This window comes from Heterodontus francisci, chromosome 20 (assembly GCF_036365525.1).
Source record: "Heterodontus francisci isolate sHetFra1 chromosome 20, sHetFra1.hap1, whole genome shotgun sequence".
NCBI classification, from domain to species: Eukaryota; Metazoa; Chordata; class Chondrichthyes; order Heterodontiformes; family Heterodontidae; genus Heterodontus; species Heterodontus francisci.
In genome coordinates, this window is record NC_090390.1 from 72,145,524 (window position 1) to 72,166,938 (window position 21,415).

Consider the following 21,415-nt stretch of genomic DNA (forward strand, 5'->3'; position numbering starts at 1 on the left):
TTACCTATCACCTGCAAGTCTTTGGCTGTGAGAGGAAACCGGAGCACCCAGCGAAAACCCACGCGGTCACAGGGAGAATTTGAAAACTCCGCACAGGCAGTACCCAGAATCAAACCCGGGTCCCTGGAGCTGTGAGGCTGCGGTGCTAACCACTGCGCCACTGTGCCGCCCCAAAATTTAGACTGAGATGAGAAATTACTTCAATCAAAGAGTTGTGAATCTTTGAAATTCTCGACCCCAAAAGATTGTGGATGCTCTATCGTTGAATACATTTAAGGCTGGGATAAACAGATTTTTGGTTTCTCAGGGAATCAAGGGACATGACAAGCGGGTGGGAAAGTGGAGTTGAATCCTAAGATCAGCCATGACTGTTTTGAATAGTGGAGCGGGCTTGATGGGCCATATGGTCTACTCCTGCTCTTAATTCTTGTGCTCGTGTGATCTTGTGACCTCCAATAGTCCCTTTAAGCATGGCTAGTTTGGCCACTCAGCAGTCGGTACATTTGGGTTGAACATACACAGTGTGTTCTTAACCTAGCTGTACCTGAAAATTGCATACAGGATCTTACAACTGATGTTGGACACTGATTTATACTGTAAGCAGCCTTCTACCTGGAAGGGCGTGTTATGCATCATTTACAAGTCCACTGGAACATTGCAAGAGGTGAGTCTTTAGAGTCCAAGGGATGGTTGAGCTGCCCCCCTATTATCTTCCACTACCAGTTGGAATTTGTCCCTTTGTCTCTTTAGGTCTTGCCTCATTTAAAGGATAGCATTGCCATTTTCAGGTGGGAATTTCAGTTACTTGGTTCTTAAACAAGTCAACATCATTTACATAATGATGACAATATGACAAATATGAACAGCTTAAGCCTAAAATGATTACTTAATAGCTTTACAGGAACATCAATGTCCCTTAAAAAAAAAGCTTTGGGTATTTAGTTTTTAAAAATTTGAAACTCTATTTGTTTACAAATCTTAGACATGACTTTTCTTTTGTGGAAAGGGTTTATTTTTATAAATCTGGCAATAATTCCTTTGTAGAATTTCTGCATGCTGGAAGTCATTTCCTTTACTCATTAAGCAAGAGAATCCTGTGAATCTGAAAGGGATAATTTTATAACTATTTTGAGTACACCGACCTATCTATCCATTGTGTTTCGTGTATATTTGTCTGCCATACTTCAGAATCATGCTACATTATACTTACTCCTGTGCATTATTACTCATTATTACTGTGCAATACTTACACTTAGTCGGTTGAAATTTTTGAATTTATTAAAACAGTGACCAGTCACAGTTGAACAGATGTAGGATTTTACCAGTTCACAAGTAACAAGTGCGAATGACAATTACCAATCAGTACTTTTAATAAAATGTCAATTTAAAAATTGGCAAGTTAGCAAACAGATCCCAGTAACAATGATCAGTAAAAAAACAATCAGATCACTCTAAAGATCCTTTTTTTCAAAATCCTTTCAGCAATCTTTTTTCTACACTTAACTGAGGACATAGTATTAAAAATGACAACACTTACGAGAAAATTATTGAACTTACATATAAAACAGCATATACAGCATATACAACACTCCCCCACTAGAGCTGTGCACTGTGAAAATGATAATAGTAAGCCAGTGAACATAGTTACGCAGAGAAGCAGAAATTTGGTGCCTGAATTCCTGTTAGCTTCTCTCATTTTCTTGACCGAAGTGCAGCAGGTGATCAGCGGAACCCCAGGGAAACAATGTAAATCGCTGTTTTTAGCCGTTTTACACCATTTCCTGGGGATTCTGCCAATTTCCCACCAGAGAATCTCTGTGGCAAGTCCAGGCATTGGTCTTTTTATGTCTCACGTTATCTCTGCCAGCAATAATCAAAAATAACATTAGTGAGTCCATTGTGAGAAGAGGCCACACGGAGCAACATACCCATTACATTTAGAGTCTATGTACGATTATTTTATCATAGCCTTCCCTTCCACACAAGAAGTTGACCTCCTACTTTAAGGAACACTTAGTTTCTTTCCCTATTTACCCTGAAAAAAGATCAAACAATACTATTAATTACACCATAATGCACAGAACCCCATATCAACGGAATGCCAATAAAGTCTAGCCAGCAGACCAATAGCACCGCTAACTCACCCTTTAACCAGTTTACTCCTTTCATTGATCTGAGTAACAGCTCACTGTCTCCGGTACTTAGAGAGAGAGGGAAAAACCCTAGACTCGCCAGCTATCCATTCTTAGCATTACTTTGAGCAAATCTAAGCCTGCACTAGCAGTAATAGAATTATTCGATTGCCTGAATGTTAAGGTTTAAGGGCATAAAAAGTAAGGTCTAAATAATCTTATTGCTCATCCCTATCCACTGTCAACGGACCAGGTATGTATAAGTTACTCCTCAACATATATTAATTGTAGGACTCAAGAGATCATGATCCATATAAAACGGGCAGATTGTAAATAGCATCTGCCTTACTCATTCCTGTTTATGACTGGGTCATAAGGAATGAGGGGGTTATAAAAAGATACATTAAGTTGCTTTATATAACTACAGCTATAAATAACAGATTATTTGACAATCGGCATGATAAAAGCTTATATAAATAGGATAGTGATACAGTTCTTATTTATGTTAGGTTCCCATGAATGGCACAATACGTCCACTTCAAAGGCGGGTATATCTCTTGGAATTTGTTGAGCATTCTTCAAAATGGTACATGCTTTCAAAAAGATAATCTTGGCTCAGAAGAAGTTGACATTCTCTTCAAGAAGACCAACAGAATTAATGAGCAAATGATTTACTAAAGGCTCCCACAAAGAACCAGAGACTGAAAAATTGCGAAGACATTCAACGTGGTGTCTAAGGTCTATTGAGACATTGGAAACATTAAAGCAGTAGTATAAAAATACAGACTCAGTGAGGGATGGGAATTTGGTGCAGCAGGAATAAACCTTCAACTCCGTGGGAGGCCAATGGACCGAAGACTTGCTTTCAGAAGCAGAGACTTAAATGGCTAGTTTAGAGTATGTACTAAAAACCATAAAAGTGATTCCAGGAATTCTGTTGTCACAGCCTTATTCATTATTTTAAAAATGTTATATAGCTACAGCAGTGTTTTTTTCATTGAGCCTCCATGGAGCACCTTGGGACATTTTCTACATTATATGTGAGCAGTGTTAGCATTAGTAATATTGGCAGCAGTAGCAGTACCAGTTCTGGGCTAGCAACCCAGAGGTCACAAGTTCAAATCCTTCCATAGCAAGTTGTGAAATTCAATAATAGCACCATAAAAGTAACCAGGAAAGCTGCCATATTGTCACAAGCACCCAACTCGTTCATTAATATCCTTCAGTGAAGGGAACCTGTCATCTATATGGTTGTCCTTTAACACTCTGTGAAGTAGCACAGCAAGCCACTCGGTTGTGAAACAAAAAATTTTATGAAGGCCCACCACGCTTGGTGGATGGGCAACAAATGCAATCCAGCCAGTGTTGCTCACATCTGAGAGTAATTTTTAAAAAATAGAAAATGCGTCTAAGGTGAATTGCATAACTGTTCAGTATCTATAATACAACTACCTTTGACCCTGAAGGTGTTGAAGAGAATCCATGACTTGGTTGAGGAAATGTCCTCAAGTGAGATTGACTGCTATCTGATGGAAAGTCTGAAAGATAAAGGACAATAACATGAAATAAAATTAGGGATGTTCCTCAAGGTACTAGACAGGTGTACAATGCTACTCTGGTTCCTGCAATTGTGTAGTGGGAAGCTTATGAAAAATAAAGGACCATTATTCATTATGTGGATCAACTGGAACAAGACCAATTGCAGTGTCACAGAGTAATGGATGTGAATTCCTGCTTGATATCCCCACACTAATAGATCCCTCCTCTACCATCCTGTTCTGCAGTACTCAGTCGAGACTAATCGGTTCTCCAAAAAGGGAGGGAGGAAAAATTGACGGGAGCATCCACATTAAGTTTAAATGAACTCCAGGTAGGTTTAAGAAATGTCTCGAAGATCCATGCAGCATCATAGCAATCTAGGTGAGACTACCTGCACCACGTATTCCCTAACTCGAAAATTTAACATTGCCATTTAACTAGAGAATTTCAATATTGTATAAGTATCGTTATTGAACTACAGATGGATGACTTAATACAGACTGTCTTGCTGCACTGGGATACTCATTCTTTCCACCAAATCCATTTACAATTGATAAAATATTTTCCAAATTTTTCTCCAGCATCAACACCGTTATTAAGGACTTGTTAAATTCAACAGAAAGCTATAATTAACACTAGCCAGTTAGGCACAATTAACATTACATGTGCCGTAATTTGTGTTTAACTTTGACTGATGATGCATCAATTAATTTTTTTCTATACCAAAGGAGTATAATAGATATAGATTGATTACCTGAAGGATTCAAAATCATACTGGCTCCACATGAGTTGACACTTCCATTTGTTGATCTTGTAAAATTAGTTGACCCAATGCCTGAACTAGGATTAAAATCAGAATGTACAATAAAAATAAAGACCATCACAAGCAGAATAGCAGAAAAAACATAGAACCACTAAGATAACTTCTTCAATGACCCATATATCTTAAACTATTAAGATTCATCGCAATGTATTTGCTGGGGAAGAACAGACTGTTTTTCTAAACTGGATGATGCACATAGATAAGCTTGAGTTATTGTCTATAACAACAGTGGCTGCACTTCAAAAGTAATCCAATCAATGTAAAGCACTTTGAGGAGTTCTGAGTATGTAATAGCTGTTATAGAAAGGCAAGTATTTTATTACTTTTTATTTCCAGGAATTGGTGTAATTTATAGAACGAAGTTTTTCATGTAAAATCATTAAGTTTGATGTTTTTGTGTAAATCTAAATCCTAACATTTGTGGATAAACTGGATGGACCACTTGTCAGTACAATGTGTCTTACCATCCATGTTTTATCGAGTTTATGTCAGGGCTACATAGTGATCATGTAGGCTTTGCAAGACCTGCTTTAAACCGTGCTGATGGACTTACTTAACTAAGTTTCAACCCTTTCCTTGGTAGAGCAAAGGATTCTCTGCTAAAAATTTAACTTACAGAAGTAGACCCAAGATGGACGATGTAGATCCATTCCTGTGTTCTGGTACTTAGTGATGATACAGATCTGCACCAAAGATTCCCCACCCATCAAGTTGTTAATCATGATATTATAGAGAGATTAGAGCAACAAAATATACCTCAAAGAAATTTCTTAATGGATATGAAGCTCTTCTTCCAAAGAAAGGAAAGGAATATCGGAAGGAAAGTAAACCCATAATTAGTAAGGTATCACAGAGTGATAGAGGCTCTGACAATGGACTGGAAATAGGTTACCAATCCAACTTTCTAATGTGAAAGAAAAACAATGAGAAAGGGGGTGGATAAATGAAGGATAACTGATGTTTGCAGTCACACGTGAAAACACCCTGGAACAGCAAATTATACAATTGAATGTCTCAAACACAGTGCTGAAGGAATTACAGAGCATTACTTTCTGAAAACCTGGGTGTCTCATGATGCAGATCAACTACCACAAGCAGCATTACTAAGATGACACAAACTAAAAGCTCATCACAGTGCTCAGTGATTTGAAGGATAATCTAGAATTACAAATCATGGAGATATGTTCTTGAATATCTGATCATGGGTCAGTGTGGATTACACAAAAAAATAGTTATTTACCACCCACAAAGGAAGCTAACCTGGATGGGTTACTTACTTTTCTGAGAAGAGTGTACAGTTTTGGATGTGATGCTTTCCATTCACATGATGTTCCCAATCCTGCCAATGTAAAGGAGAAGCAAATGCATAAGACTGCTGATTATATATTTCTATGGAAGGTTATTAAAGGGCTTCAATGTTCAAAATGTGACCTAACTTTGACTTTTTTTTAACTGAAGAAACACAAGACTAATTTTCCACTCCGAGCTGGCTATCTGGGGCAATTTGAGTGGAACACACTGGACACACACTCTGCTGGAACCAAATGATCAGCGTGCAAACTTCCTCTTGGGGTAATTTACCTATTTGATGAATGTATTGGTTGCACCATTGGGTACAGGCCCACACAGCAAAAAGGAAACCTGGGCACATGTAAAATGCGAGGAATAGAATACAGGGTGTCTTTATTGCTATAGTAAAGTAACATATTGAGGGCTAGGCCTTATTCACAGGAGTAATAACTGTCAGCTGAGGTGGCAAAAGACATAAGTAACATCTGCAGTGGCAGCATTAAAGGGGCCTGTGCTGGAGGAGCCTTAGGAGACAAACCGCTGTGGAATTCTGCAGTTTTGCATTGTTCTGGAAACAGCAAAGAGATTACAGCTGCTGCTGCATTTTTGGGGTAGCTAGGTGGCCAAGTATCAATGAGGGGAGGGGTGGTGAGATAGCAATGGAGACAGCTAACATTTCAGAGGTGGAAGTCAGCGATCTCGACGATTGGCTTGTTATGGGTTTTGAAGCTCAGCTATCTTTCAGTAGGACCATTGTTGGGTTAATCTTAACAGGGCTTCCAGGGAGAGAGATAGAATCAGGAGACAAGGTCTGAAGTTAAAATGGCAATAGTCTGTCACACAGGCCACAGAGGGCATCCAGGTGGCATTGATTTATTTTTATTCGCTCTCCTTTTTCAAAACTCTTTGAGGCTTTTTACTTCTTTCTCGTTTTCTCTGGCATTTGTAAGTGTTTTCTCTTGCCGATTTCTCCAAAAAAGAAGAGAAGAAAAATGTATTAATGCCAAGTGGCCACTCACTATATGTGATGATAGGCTCTTGCCACTTTAACTCTATGTCTTAGCTCCTGCTTCCGTCTCCCTTTCCTAATATCCACTAAAGCTTAACCCAAAAATATATAATGTCATGGTCCTGCTCAACCCTCCAATTTGGGTGGACACTGGGGTCTTAGGGCATTATTTGTAAAAGAGCAAGGGGGTTCTCCTGGTGTCCTGACCAATTGCTATCCATGAACCAGCACCACCAAAACAGATTATCTGGTCATTTATCTCACTGCTATTTGTGGGGCCTTGCTGTGTACAAATTGGTTACTGTGTCTCCCTACATAACAATGGAGTCATAATGACACAGAAGGAGGCCATTCGGTCCGTTGAGTCCATGCCTACTTTCTGTGGAGCAATCCAGTCAATCTCATTCCCTCTATCCCCATAGCCCTGCAAGTTTATTTCCCTCAAGTGCCTATCAAATTTATCTTTGAAATCATTGATCATCTCCACTTCCACCACTTTCATCGATGTCGAGTTCCAGGCCATTAACACTCATTGCGTAAAAAAGATCTTCCGCACATTCCCCCTGTATTTGTTGCCCAAAACCTTAAATCCATGTCCCCTAGTTCTTGTACCATCAGCTTTGTCCACCTTATCTAAATCTGTCATAATCTTGTACGCCTCTATCAAATCTCCCTTCAACCTTTACCTAATTCATTGGCCATGAAACACTTTCGGATGTTCTGGGAACATGAAAGGTGCAATATAAATGCATGTATTTTGATAAAAATCACTCAGTGACTGATAAGGTAATGTCACCGAAGACGAGCTCACAAAGGTGCCAAAATATGCTGCTTCATCGGATGAGGAGCAGATTGGGCTCTATTGTGATTCTCCCTCTGCTCAAGTAACCTGCCAATACTTACTGTGTAGACTTACACAGGAGGAACAACCACTTGGGTAAGATACCAGAACTTGACTGCACCGTTGAGTCATATCTCAGCTGGAGAGGAAGAGAGGGATAAACTTGTGGGAAAGGGAGCAAGAATAAAAGTAAGTTACTTTATGACCAGAGGAAGTGAATGGTGAGGTATTCAAAACTTGTGAGTAATGGAATTAGGTAGCTGCCACTTGTTTAATGCTTTTCCACCATTCCTGACTTCCAGATAAATCAACATTCTCAACCCTCACTGGCAGAAGAGACCATCTATATAAAATGATTTCAATAGGCAGCAGCAAACTTGCGATTGCAGGAATAGAAAAATAAAATGGCCACATATTTTAGAAGATGAAAGCAAGTGGATGCTGGGCAGTAACATCTCACCAAGCACAGAATTGTCAGATCAGCTTTGAAGTGGGAAGTTGCAGATTTAATGCCCTCGACATCAACCTAAACACATCTCTAAACTGTGAATCCAGTACCAACTTGAACCAAAGATGTCTTTTTCCATATTTGCCTACATAACAATACGATGCAATTACTTCAATAAGTAATTCACTGCACGTGAATTCTGAGAGATGTAAGAAAACTTCCTCTACATATTCGTGTTCGTTCCAATTACCCTTTACCTTTTGCAAATAAAAGTAAGTTCCAATTTTACCGCAATCTATGGTTCTTTATTTTGTCAGCGGAGGTCAAAGGACAAAGGTCAGAGTTATTCAGTACATTTAATAAATAAATAAATGGCCCAAATCGATGGAAAAGAGAGCAAATTATTGTCACTATTTACTTTCAAAGCCACATTTATGCAAATTCTGTTCCAGTCATGGTGACTCCTTTTCCAGATGATTGGAAATCTTTCATGAAATCAGATTATTTGTTTTACAAAAAAGTCTACATAAATTTACACCAAGAAAAATAATGCTATCTTTTCAGTCATTGCTCCAATGGAAGCCTACAGCATCCTTTTTCTCCATCAAATCACAACCTTTACCCTATAGAAATATTATTAAGCTGTTTAGAAGCAGTTCACTGTGACCCGACTCATTAAATTGTGGGCAAAATCTTGGCATTGACTAATTTACTGATTGGCTTTCTTGGTGTAATGAGAAATCATTTGAGTTTTGATGATGAAGGGGATTAGATTATTATTTAGGTTTTGAAAGTTAGGAATTAGCTGGAAAGTTCTGGCAAACTAAATTGGTCATCAACAATGTGGTTCACTTGCTTTAACCATGGTGTTTTAAAATCATAGCAGTCATTCAGCAAATTGATAGACTGATAACTGATATGTGTGTTTTTTGGTGAGCTGGAGACCAAGTGGGCCCACATCAGAGACGCCATCTATGACTCAGCAATGTCCACCTATGGCAAACGTGTGAAGCGGAATGCAGACAGGTTTCAATCTCACATTGAAGAGCTGGAACCTGTCATAGCCGTTAAGCGCATTGCACGGCTGAACTACAAGAAAGCCCACAGTGAGTTAACATCCGTAGCACTTAAAGCAGCCAGAAGCGCTGCACAAAGAACAGCCAGGCGCTGTGCAAATGACTACTGGCAACACCTATGCAGTCATATTCAGCTGGCCTCTGACACCGGAAACATCAGAGGAATGTATGATGGCATTAAGAGAGCTTTTGGGCCAACCATCAAGAAGATCACCCCCCTCAAATCTAAATCAGGGGACACAATCACTGACCAACGCAAGCAAATGGACCGCTACGTGGAGCACTACCTAGAACTGTACTCCAGGGAAAATGTTGTCACTGAGACCGCCCTCAATGCAGCCCAGTCTCTGCCGGTCATGGATGAGCTGGACGTACAACCAACAAAATCGGAACTCAGTGATGCCATTGATTCTCTAGCCAGCGGAAAAGCCCCTGGGAAGGACGGCATTACCCCTGAAATAATCAAGAGTGCCAAGCCTGCTATACTTTCAGCACTCTACAAACTGCTTTGCCTGTGCTGGGACGAGGTAGCAGTACCACAGGACATGCGTGATGTCAATATCATCATCCTCTATAAGAACAAGGGTGACCGCGGTGACTGCAACAACTACCGTGGAATCTCCCAGCTCAGCGTAGTGGGGAACGTCTTCGCTCGAGTCGCTTTAAACAGACTCCAGAAGCTGGCTGAGCATGTCTACCCTGAGGTACAGTGTGGCTTTCGAGCAGAGAGATCGACCATTAACATGCTGTTCTCCCTTCGCCAGCTGCAGGAGAAATGCTGCGAACAACAGATGCCCCTCTACGTTGCTTTCATTGATCTCACCAAAGCCTTTGACCTTGTCAGCAGACGTGGTCTTTTCAGACTACTAGAAAAGATTGGATGTCCACCAAAGCTACTAAGTATCATCACCTCATTCCATGACAATATGAAAGGCACAATTCAGCATAGCGGCGCCTCATCAGACCCCTTTCCTATCCTGAGTGGCGTGAAACAGGGCTGTGTTCTCGTACCTACACTGTTTGGGATCTTCTTCTCACTGCTGCTCTCACATGCGTTCAAGTCTTCAGAAGAAGGAATTTTCCTCCACACAAGATCAGATGGCAGGTTGTTCAACCTTGCACGTCGAAGAGCGAAGACCAAAGTACGGAAAGTCCTCATTTTTGCTGACAATGCTGCATTAACATCCCACACTGAAGAGAGTCTGCAGAGACTCATCGACAGGATTGCGGCTGCCTGCAACGAATTTGGCCTAACCATCAGCCTCAAGAAAACGAACATCATGGGACAGGATGTCAGAAATGCTCCATCCATCAATATCGGCGACCACGCTCTGGAAGTGGTTCAAGAGTCTACCTACCTAGGCTCAACTATCACCAGTAACCTGTCTCTCGATGCAGAAATCAACAAGTGCATGGGAAAGGCTTCCACTGCTATGTCCAGACTGGCCAGGAGAGTGTGGGAAAATGGCACACTGACACGGAACACAAAAGTCCGAGTGTATCAAGCCTGTGTCCTCAGTACCTTGCTCTACGGCAGCAAAGCCCGGACAACATATGTCAGCCAAGAGCGACGTATCAATTCATTCCATCTTCGCTGCCTCCGGAGAATGCTTGGCATCAGGTGGCAGGACCTTATCTCCAACACAGAAGTCCTCGAGGTGGCCAACATCCCCAGCTTATACACACTACTGAGTCAGCGGCGCTTGAGATGGCTTGGCCACGTGAGCCGCATGGAAGATGGCAGGATCCCCAAAGACACATTGTACAGCGAGCTCGTCACTGGTATCAGACCCACCGGCTGTCCATGTCTCCGCTTTAAAGACGTCTGCAAATGCGACATGAAGTCCTGTGACACTGATCACAAGTCGTGGGAGTCAGTTGCCAGCGATTGCCAGAGCTGGCGGGCAGCCATAAAGGCGGGGCTAAAGTGTGGTGAGTCGAAGAGACTTAGCAGTTGGCAGGAAAAAAGACAGAAGCGCAAGGGGAGAGCCAACTGTGTAACAGCCCCGACAACCAATTTTATCTGTAGCACCTGTGGAAGAGTCTGTCACTCTAGAATTGGCCTTTATAGCCACTCCAGGCACTGCTCCACACACCACTGACCACCTCCAGGCGCTTACCCATTGTCTCCCGAGACAAGGAGGCCAAAGAAGAAGAAGATAAGTAGGAGCAGTGAGGCCTACATACATCGTGAGGTAATTATGTCATTATTTTCATGATCAATTGTTCTGATCCTGATGAATATTAAAATATGTTTTACGAGACCAAGGCATAAACAATTTAGGAGGAACAAACGAGTGTTCTAGAATATAATAAATTTTGGGAATCTGAAAAAACCGCAACTATCCCATATCTTTTCGACTAATTTAATCCTACCTTTCCACTTTCTCACCATATTCCTCCTTTCTCTGTCCAGAAGCACAAACAGTTTTACTGCAGTGATTTACTTCAATGACCATCTCCACTAAGTTACTTCACAAACCTATTACTCGTGCTGTAAAAAGGTGCCAGCTGACTTCTGTTCTTATTCTTAACTGTGCAGTTTTTAACTTGTGGCCCCAGGTATTTGAACACTAGCAATTTATTTGATTCACTTTGCCAGTTCCTTTCCCAATCCTATTTCAGCATAAAATATCCGTCATAACCAATTAGTAGATGCAAATGTAAATTCATTACAGCTTTAATGCACAGTTGAAGAGTTTTCTCCACAAATGTTTCTCACTACCTCAGAAACTCTGTTCATTATGTAGCAGTAGCTATCCCTCTAGGTGTCATGGAAACTTAAAAACCTGAGTTGTTCCCGTGATGCTGGGGAAGAAAGAGAACATTAGGCAAAGGATGACAGAACAGCATTAATATTCAAGTGAGAATGGGCATTATTCTGGATTATTATTGATAACCTTTGTGGATAAGAGGGTATTTATGCAGAATTTTGCTTCAGTAGGTTAAAGAACTAGGAGATAATCCACGGTACGGTTAAGTGTACATGTTTGTAAATGGTCACTCTTTAAAGTAAAATGCACCTGAGTGGCATAAATTTTAAATAAGTTAGTTCAAAATACTAAGGAGATACCCATGGAAATGAAACATGCTCTAATTAAAGCTACACAGTTCATGCACCACCCACTGATTTTTCAGGCCCATCTCCATCATGTGTAACAACATTTGCTACAGTCATGCTAACCCACCTTTACGTTAAAGACTTTCTTGTCACATATTGAGCAGATGTGGGGCAGCTGTGATGGGACTAAGCCGTGAAAGTCATTAAGTTCATGAGGCTGGATTTGTCTTTCTGGTAGGTGAAGATGAAAGCTGCCGTGCAGCTGCTTGTCACTTTGATTGAACTGGGGGCCTGTGAAATTCTGGTTATTATTGTTGAACCTGTTGAAAGGAGGTGGGCATCCAATGTTGACCTTTCCTTCAGATGTTGGCTCCTCAGGATTATAGAGCTCATTTCTCATCTGCAACTGTTGACTTTTTGATGACCACATATTATGTGACTGAGCTGCAAACTCAGGCCTGTTGGGTTGCAAGAACTGTGAGGAATTTTGCCACTGATCAGATGCCCAAGTTCCCGGATTCTGTGAATTTCCAGTTGGGTTGACTTGATGAAGGCCCTCGAGTTTCTGTGGGAAGCCACTAGTATTCATTTCTCCTGAGTAACCCGGTGCCAGCATACTACACATCTGTTGAGAATTCTGGAAATCTTGTTGAAAACCAGCATGCGGCTGGTTCAAAATATGCTGTCCTTTAACCGGATTCCCTAAGGCAAGATTAGCAGAAAGTACATTGGACATATCCCCACTGAAACCAAACTGATGAAATCCCTGGGGGCAGAGCACCTCGTCATGCGTGTACGTGTGATTGTTAGGAACATTGGTCTTATTGGGGAAGTCTGCAGGATATTCTAAAAAGCCACCAGGAGGATGTGATGAGATAGGTTTGTTCAGGTTCATAACTGCTGACGAATGCGTGGATGGCTGCGGTACTATACCCGCAAAAGGATTCAATCCGATTGAGCCTGGGTTTTGAGGCTGAAAGTTTCCGCCTTGGCTGATGCCTCCTGCCAACAAAGGGGGTAATCCTGGAGTTTGAGAAGGATAAGGTAGTCCACCAGATGGCATACCTGGGCCTGACATACTAGGCCCAAGCGGTGCTCCTCCTGCTTGTCCATGAGTAGCATTGATCAGTGGGGGAGCCCTTAATGTGTTAAACAGAGGCTGGGACATAGCAACTTTGCTGAGAACTTGACTCAGGACGGTTGCAGCTGCTGCGTTACTGTTCACAGCTGACTGAGCAAATTTCAATCGCTGCAGAGTAAGCTGAGCTTGGAGCTGAGCGAGTTGGACACTGGCAGCAGATGGCAGAATAGGGTGTGGAGTCCCTCCGCTCAATTGGGTGCCGATAGTAAAAGGTTTCTTATCCAAGGTCTTCACAGAACTGCAATCAAAAGGCAATTCAATTAGCAACAACAAACAAAAAGTCAACTCTGTCTAGATTACAGCCAAGCTGAATCCCGAGAGTCATTACCATGTGGAATCTAGGACAACAAGGTGTCGCATAAATCAAAAACCTCGTAAAACTCTTCCTTTTAAAGGAAGGCACTGTCAAACCAGTTTATTACAGAGAGTGAGGCTTAAAGGCATATGGGAAGCTCATTCAGGCAACAAAAGCTTCAGCCACTATGTAATGGTCTATATCGAACTAACAATTTAATATATGAAATACATCTGACATTAATCCCTCTCACCTTTATCAATCACCTTGGATTGATCTTGGTAATTAAGGGTCACTGACCATTTATGGAATGGCCCTCAGGAATCTTGAGAAGCAGTTGGATGTAGAATTTCAAAGAGTTTTAATTCTACAACGGCTTAATGAGATTTCTCATGAAGTGGGTCTTATGGAGTTTTTAAAAAAAAGTTCTCATGGTCATTTTTGAATTTGGAGATGTAGAACCATAAAAAGGCTGTAGTCATATAGAATTACATTGCATTTATACCATGGAAACAAACCTTTCAAACCAACTGGTTCATGCCAGTGTTCGATCCCTTTGCTCCTCCAGACTCTAAGGCTGGGATCTTGTGGAGACGGCACGGCTCCCAGTGCTGCGCCGAAACGATGGGGGGAGGCCCACCTCAGCCTTTTTGTGCCCCCACCCCTCCACCCTGTCACGATCCTCCGTTGTTCTGGAGGTGAAGTTTCCAGTGCTGGGATCTCCGTTCCTTTAAAGATGGAGATCCTGCCTCCAAGAGCTACTGCTACATCGGACCTCAGGTAAGTGAGGTAGGACTGCCGGGGCCAGTCTGGAAGGCCCCGGTGAAGGTGGTGGGAGGTGGGTGAGTGTGAAGTCCAGGGGGAGGGGGTGGTCCATAGAGGTGGAGGTTTTTCTGGTAGGATCCTTTGGTGGGCCACAGACTGCTCATGGAGGAACAACATCCCCCCCCCACCCAGTCCATAGGGAGCGTGCCTCATTTTACAAGGCACCTTCCCCACGTGAAGGAGGCACCCCCCCCTCCGCTGCTGATTAGATCCCAGTGGCGGCAGAAAAAGGCCCTTAAATGGCTGTTAATAGGCCAGTTAAGGACCTCAGTTGGCCTCAGGAGGGGGGTGGGGGGGGGGAAGGTCATCGGCCTATCCCACCGCCGGCAATATCGCTTGGCGACAGGAAGGCGGCAGGCCCTCCGCCCTTCGCCACCCTTCACAATTTTCTGACCCCTCACCGCCCCACCTCCAACTCTGCCTCAGGGGTCCCATAAAATCCAGTCCTTATTTTGCAAGGTGTATGGGGCCTCCTTACTTGTACAAAAATGCACCACCTCACACTTATCTATATTGAAATTCAGTTGCCATTTATACATCCATTCTTCATGTTCATTAACATCTTCTTGTAGGTTTTTTTATTCATTCACAGGAGGCATCACTGGCAAAGCCAGCATCTATTGCCCATCCATAATTGCTCTTGAGAAGGTGGTGGTGAGCCACCTTCTTGAACTGCTGCAGTCCATGTGGTGAAGGCATTCCCACAGAGTTTTTAGGTAGGGAGTTCCAGGATTTTGACCGAGCAATGATGAAGGAAAGGCTATATATATCCAAGATAGGATGATATGTGACTTGGAGGAGGACTTGTGTTCCCATGCATCTGCTGCCTTTGTCCTTCTTGGTGGTAGAGGTGGTGAGTTTGGGAGGTGCTGTCGAAGAGTCTTGATGAGTTTCTGAAGGTGATACACACTGCAGCCACATTTTGCCAGTGGTGGAGGGAATAAATGCTTAATGTGGTGGATAGGGCACTGATCAAGAAGGCTGCTTTGTCCTGGATGGTGTTGAGCTTCTTGAGTGTTGTTGGAGATGCACTTATACAGACAAATGGAGAGTATTCCACCACACTCCTGACTTGTGCCTTATAGATGGTGGACAGGCTTTGGGGAGTCAGGAGGTGAGTTGCTTGCCACAGAATTCCCATACTCTGACCTGCTCTTGTAGCTACAGTATTTATGTGGCTGGTCCAGTTAAGTTTCTAGTTAATAGTAACCACCACCCCCCCCCCACCCCCCCCATCCCCCCAGGATCTTGATGGTGGGGAACGTGGTGATGGTAATGCCGTTGAATGTCAAGGCGAGGTGGCTAGACTTTCTCTTGTTGGAGATGGTCATTGCTTGGAACTTGTGTGGAACAAACATTACTTGTCACTTATCAGCCCAAGCCTGGATATCATCCAGGTCTTGTTGCATGTGGGCATGGACTGCTTCATTATCTGAGGAATGGAACTGACCACTGCACAATCATCAGCAAACGTCCCCACTTCTGACCTCATGATGGAGGGAATGTGATTGATGAAGCAGTTGAGGATGATTGGGCCTGAAGAGCCAGATGAATCATAGAATGGTTACAGCACAGAAACAGGCCATTCCTAGACCCACTCCCCTGCCTTTTCCCCAAAGCCCTGCACATTTTTTGACTACGTGGTGTTTCTGTTGGGGATAGGAACATAGAAAGATAGCAACAGGAGTAGGCCATTCAGCCCCTTGAGCCTGTCCCACCATTCAATGAGATCATGGCTGATCCACGGCCTAACTCCATCTACCTGCCTTTGGCCCATATCCCTTCATATCTTTGCTTAACAAAAATCTATTTATTTCAGATTTAAAATTAACAACTGTTCTAGCTTCAACTGCTGTTTGTGGGAGAGAGTTCCAAACCTCTGCCAACCTTTGCGTGAAGAAGCGTTTCCTAACATCTCTCCTGAATGGTCTGGTCCTAATTTTTAGACTATGCCCCTTAGTTTTAGAATCTCCAACCAGTGGAAATAGTTTATCTTTATCTAGCCTGTCTTTTCCTGTTAATATCTTGAAGACTTCGATCAGATCACCCCTGAATCTTCTAAATTCTAGCGAAAACAGGCCCAATTTGTGTAATCTCTCCTCGTAACTTAACCCCTGTAGTCCAGGTATCATTCTTGTAAACCTACGTTGCACTCCCTCCAAGGCCAATATAAATCTTCCTAAGGTGTGGTGCCCAGAACTGCTCACAGTACTCTAAGTGGGGTCTAATCAGAGTTTTGTACAGCTGCAGCATAACCTCTGTGTCTTTATACTCCAATCTTCTAGATCTAAAGGCTAGCATTCCATTAGCCTTTTTGATCATTTTCTGCACTTGCTCGTGGCATTTTAAAGATCTATGCACCTGAACCCCCAAGTCTCTTTGGACATCCACTGTACTTAACCTCTTCCCATTTAGAAAGTACCCTGCTCTATCCTTTTTTGGTCCAAAATGGATAATCTCACACTTGCCCGCATTGAAATCCATCTGCCACAGTTTTGCTCACTCACCTAGTCAGTCAATATCTCTTTGCAATTTTATGCTATCATCTAGACTGTCTACAGTGCTGCCTAACTTTGTATCATCAGCAAATTTGGATATATGCCTTACTATGCCATCATCCAAGTCGTTAATGAATAATGTGAATAATTGAGGCCCCAACACAGATCCCTGTGGGGCACCACTAGTCACATCCTGCCAATCAGAGTACTGACCCATTATCCCCACTCTCTGTCGCCTACCACTCAACCAACTTCCTAACCATGTCAATAATTTGCCCTCAACTCCATGAGCTTCTATCTTAGTTAACAGTCTCTTATGTGGGACTTTATTAAATGCCTTCTGGAAGTCCATATAAATAACATCCATAGACATTCCCCTGTCCACTACCTTAGTCACCTCTTCAAAAAATTCAATGTGATTTGTCAGGCATGACCTTCCTGTCATGAATCCATCCTGGCTGTCCCTGATGAACTGAAATTTTTCCAGGTGTTCAGTCACCCTGTCCTTGATTATAGACTCCAGCAACTTGCCCACCACAGATGTCAGTCTAACTGGTCTGTAGTTTCCTTGGTTGTCCCTTTCACCCTTCTTAAAAAGTGGAGTGACATGTGCAACTTTCCAATCCAGAGGGACCACTCCTGAATCTAGGGAACTCTGAAAGACTATAATTAGGGCACAGTGGCGCAGTGGTTAGCACCGCAGCCTCACAGCTCCAGCGACCCGGGTTCAATTCTGGGTACTGCCTGTGTGGAGTTTGCAAGTTCTCCCTGTTTCTGCGTGGGTTTCCTCCGGGTGCTCCGGTTTCCTCCCACAAGCCAAAAGACTTGCAGGTTGATAGGTAAATTGGCCATTAGCAATTGCCCCTAGTATAGGTAGGTGGTAGGGAAATATAGGGACAGGTGGGGATGTGGTAGGAATATGTAATTAGTGTAGGATTAGTATAAATGGGTGGTTGATGGTCGGCACAGACTCGGTGGGCCGAAGGGCCTGTTTCAGTACTGTATCTCTAAACTAAACTAAACTAAACTAGGGCATCTACAATGTGCTCTCCTACTTTCTTTAACACCCTTGGATGGAAACCATCAGGTCCTGGGGATTTCTCACTCTTTAGTTCAATTAATTTCCTTGTTACTGATGTTTTACTTGCACCATCTTCCCCTCGCACCCCCTTCCCCTGCACCCCCTCCCCTACCCCCTGCAGCCCCCTTCTCAGCTCCCTTTTGCACCCCTTCCCTCCACCCCTTCCCACCGTACCCCTCCCCCTCGCACCCCCTCCCCCCTTCCCCCCCGCACCTCCTTCCCCCCACTCCTCCCACCGTTGCTTCACAAACCACTGACCACCTCCAGGCGCTTACCCATTGTCTCTCGAGACAAGGAGGCCAAAGAAGACAGAAAATGTTTTACTTACGTTAATTGTATTAAGCCCCTGTCCCCTATCGGCTATTAATTTTTTCGGGACTTCCGGCAAGTTATCCTCCTTTTCAACTGTAAATACTGAGGCTAAGTAATTGTTCAACATGTCGGCCATTTCCCCATTATCAATGACAATATCTCCATTTTCAGCTTTTAGTGGGCCTACATTGCTCTTGACCACCCGTTTTCCCTTTATGTAACTATAAAATTTCTTCTTATTGATTTTGATGTCCCTTGCAAGTTTCCTTTCATAATCTCTTTTAGTAGCTCTTATAAGCTGCTTTGTGACCATTTGCTGGTCTTTGTATCGATCCCATTCAGCCGGATCTATGCTGCGTTTTGCATTTTTGTACGCCCTTTCTGTTTGTTTTATGCTTTTCCTAATCTCTTTAGTTGTCCATGGCTGTTTTTTCTGTGAAATGGAGTTTTTTCCTCTCAGGGGTATATACTCGCTCTGTATTTTGTTGAATGTTTCTTTAAATATTCTCCACTGTTCTTCAGTCGTTTGACCCATTAACAGATCTACCCAGTTTACCGTGGACTGTCTCTGTCTCATCCTGGTAAAGTCAGCCTTACCCAAGTCTATAATTCTAGTGGCTGATTCGTGCTTTTCACTTTCAAACACTACCTTGAATTCGATCATGTTGTGATCACTATTTGATAAATGTTCATGCACAGTTAGGCTACTAATTAAATTTGGCTCATTACTCATAACTAAATCTAATATTGCCTGTCCCCTTGTTACATCTGGGACATATTGCTGTAGGAAACTATTCGGGACACATTCCGAAAAACAACTACCTTTCTGACAGGTGCTAGTCTGTCTCTCCCAATCTATGTGTAAGTTAAAATCCCCCATTAATACTACTCTGCCTTTGTTACACACTTGCCTAATTTGTGCATTTATACAATCTAACACCTCAGAACTGCTACCAGGGGGTCTATACACAACACCTATTACAGTTTTAGATCCTTTTCTGTTCCTCAATTCCACCCATAAGGTCTCCGCTGGATGCTTTCCCCTCATTATGTCCTCCCTCACCAATGAGGTGATATTATTTCAGTAAGGCTACTCCACCCCCTCTGCCATTTTCCCTGTCTCTCCTGTAAACTTTATAACCGGGTATATTTAGTTCCCAGTCCCGACCATCCTGCAGCCACGTCTCCACAATGGCCACCACATCATAATCTTCCATTTGAATTTGCGCCTGCAGCTCATCTAGTTTATTCCTTACACTCCGCGCATTTGTATATCGAAATCTTATTTGGGCTATACCCCCTAACCTGTCCCTCAACACTGATGCTTTATTTGCCTGTTTAATATTTCTCTCTTCTGGTTTAACCAGTATACTTCTTGCAGTTTGGTAACAATCAGCCTCACCACTAACCTGCACTCCTACCTTCTCCTTTAACTTCCTGTTTTTAAATGCAACTGAACCCTCCCCCCCCACTATTTAGTTTAAAGCCCTATCTACAGCCCTAGTTATGCGATTCACCAGGACTCTGGTCCCAGCATGACTCAGGTGGAGCCCGTCCCATCGGAACAGCTCCCTCCTTCCCCAGTACTGGTGCCAATGTCCCACGAATTCGAACCCATTTCTCCCACACCAATCTTTGAGCCACGCATTTACCTCTTTAATCTTATTGACTTTTGTCAATTTGCTCGTGGCTCAGGTAGTAATCCAGAGATTATTACCTTTTTGGTTCTGCTTTTTAATTTAGCCCCTAACTGTTCATATTCTCACAAAAAGATATAGCACTGTAAGGCATCACTCCCCTTTGTAAGAGGGAAGATTTAAAAAAATACTATTGGATAGGATCGCGGAGGGACCTATAATGGGTTGCAGGGAATTTTGGCCTCCCCAAGGCCTCAACAGTAACTCACTGCTGATGAAGTACTGGCCTGATTCTCCTCCGCAGTACTCTCCAGCAATTTCCATCGGGTGTGCACGCCCGGCTCCGAGACAATTTTGGGACAAAAGAAAATTAAGAATGATTGCATTGGACACATACAGCACTTTTCAAAGACTGCATACAAAACATTACATGGCTATTCATTTCAATCACAATGTCATCACTCAACTCTCTGCAACATGTCAATTCTATTCCTGTTCTTGACTGGATTAACTCAATGCCATTCGTCTGCTACACAACTAAGGTTATGTAAGCCATGCAAATACAAACTCAAGGAGGCAAAGGTCTCATTATCATAAACAAGTCTGCTCACTGAGGGCAGAGACTGAGGAAAGCGGGGTGGGGGGGGGCACATTTATTATGTAAGTTGGGTTTGAAGTGGGGTCTTGTACCTGTCTGGGTCTCCTTAGCGGGAGATAAGGAGTGAAATTGGGGTTAGTTACAGCAGCTTAAAGAGCTACTGAAGCTGAAGTGTCCTGAGGCATAGCAGGGTAGTTGGGAAGTCGAGAGGGTGGTGGTGGAAAGAGAGAGAGAACTGGAGATATATGTCAAGGCAAATTTGTGATGGGAAAAATAGGAGAACCATCTGAAAAGTCTGGTATGATCAAGGTTCCAAAGTTTTCGGAAAATGAGTTGGAGGCAATGCTGGCAGAGATAAGGGCAAGAAGGAAAAGAAGCCATCAACCAAGGCCCTGGTCTTTTATTAGTAATCTAATCCCATTGGTGTGACTCAGCAGAGCAGGTATCCTGGATTGTCTGAGAATAGGTGAATCATGGCAACTCACTGAATAGTGTGCATTGACATGCAGAATGAGGCGGCTAGTATTATTCATTATTTGGACATTCAGGGAATGAAAACCCTTCTGTTCATGAAGCTGATCATGGTCTTTATAACCACATGGTTGGCATAAATTACATCCTGTACAAGTGGGAATCCAACCTCTTTGAAGAAGTTGATGGTTTTCTCTCTCTCTCGGTTTTGCTGCTGTTATGACCAGGTGAGATAAGGGTGTAGGGGTTCCCTCTCAACCTTTACCTGGTTTAACCATAACAGGGTTTAATTTTAAAAACAACGTGTTTTAGCTTTCCCCTCAGTGAATCTTTGTTCA

The 21,415-nt window shown here is 42.8% G+C and overlaps 1 protein-coding gene across 1 annotated transcript in view; it reads right to left on the minus strand.

Moving 5' to 3' along the window:
- The window catches only part of rbm20 (RNA binding motif protein 20), a 231,325-nt gene that overhangs the window by 55,341 nt on the left and 154,569 nt on the right, over positions 1-21,415 (minus strand). Inside the window, exons 2-5 of the mRNA XM_068053005.1 lie at positions 12,347-13,598; positions 5,772-5,833; positions 4,426-4,511; positions 3,585-3,670 (exon numbers count right to left, since the gene is read on the minus strand). Coding sequence (XP_067909106.1) covers positions 3,585-3,670; positions 4,426-4,511; positions 5,772-5,833; positions 12,347-13,598 — 1,486 coding nt within the window. The remainder of the gene's footprint in view (positions 1-3,584; positions 3,671-4,425; positions 4,512-5,771; positions 5,834-12,346; positions 13,599-21,415) is intronic.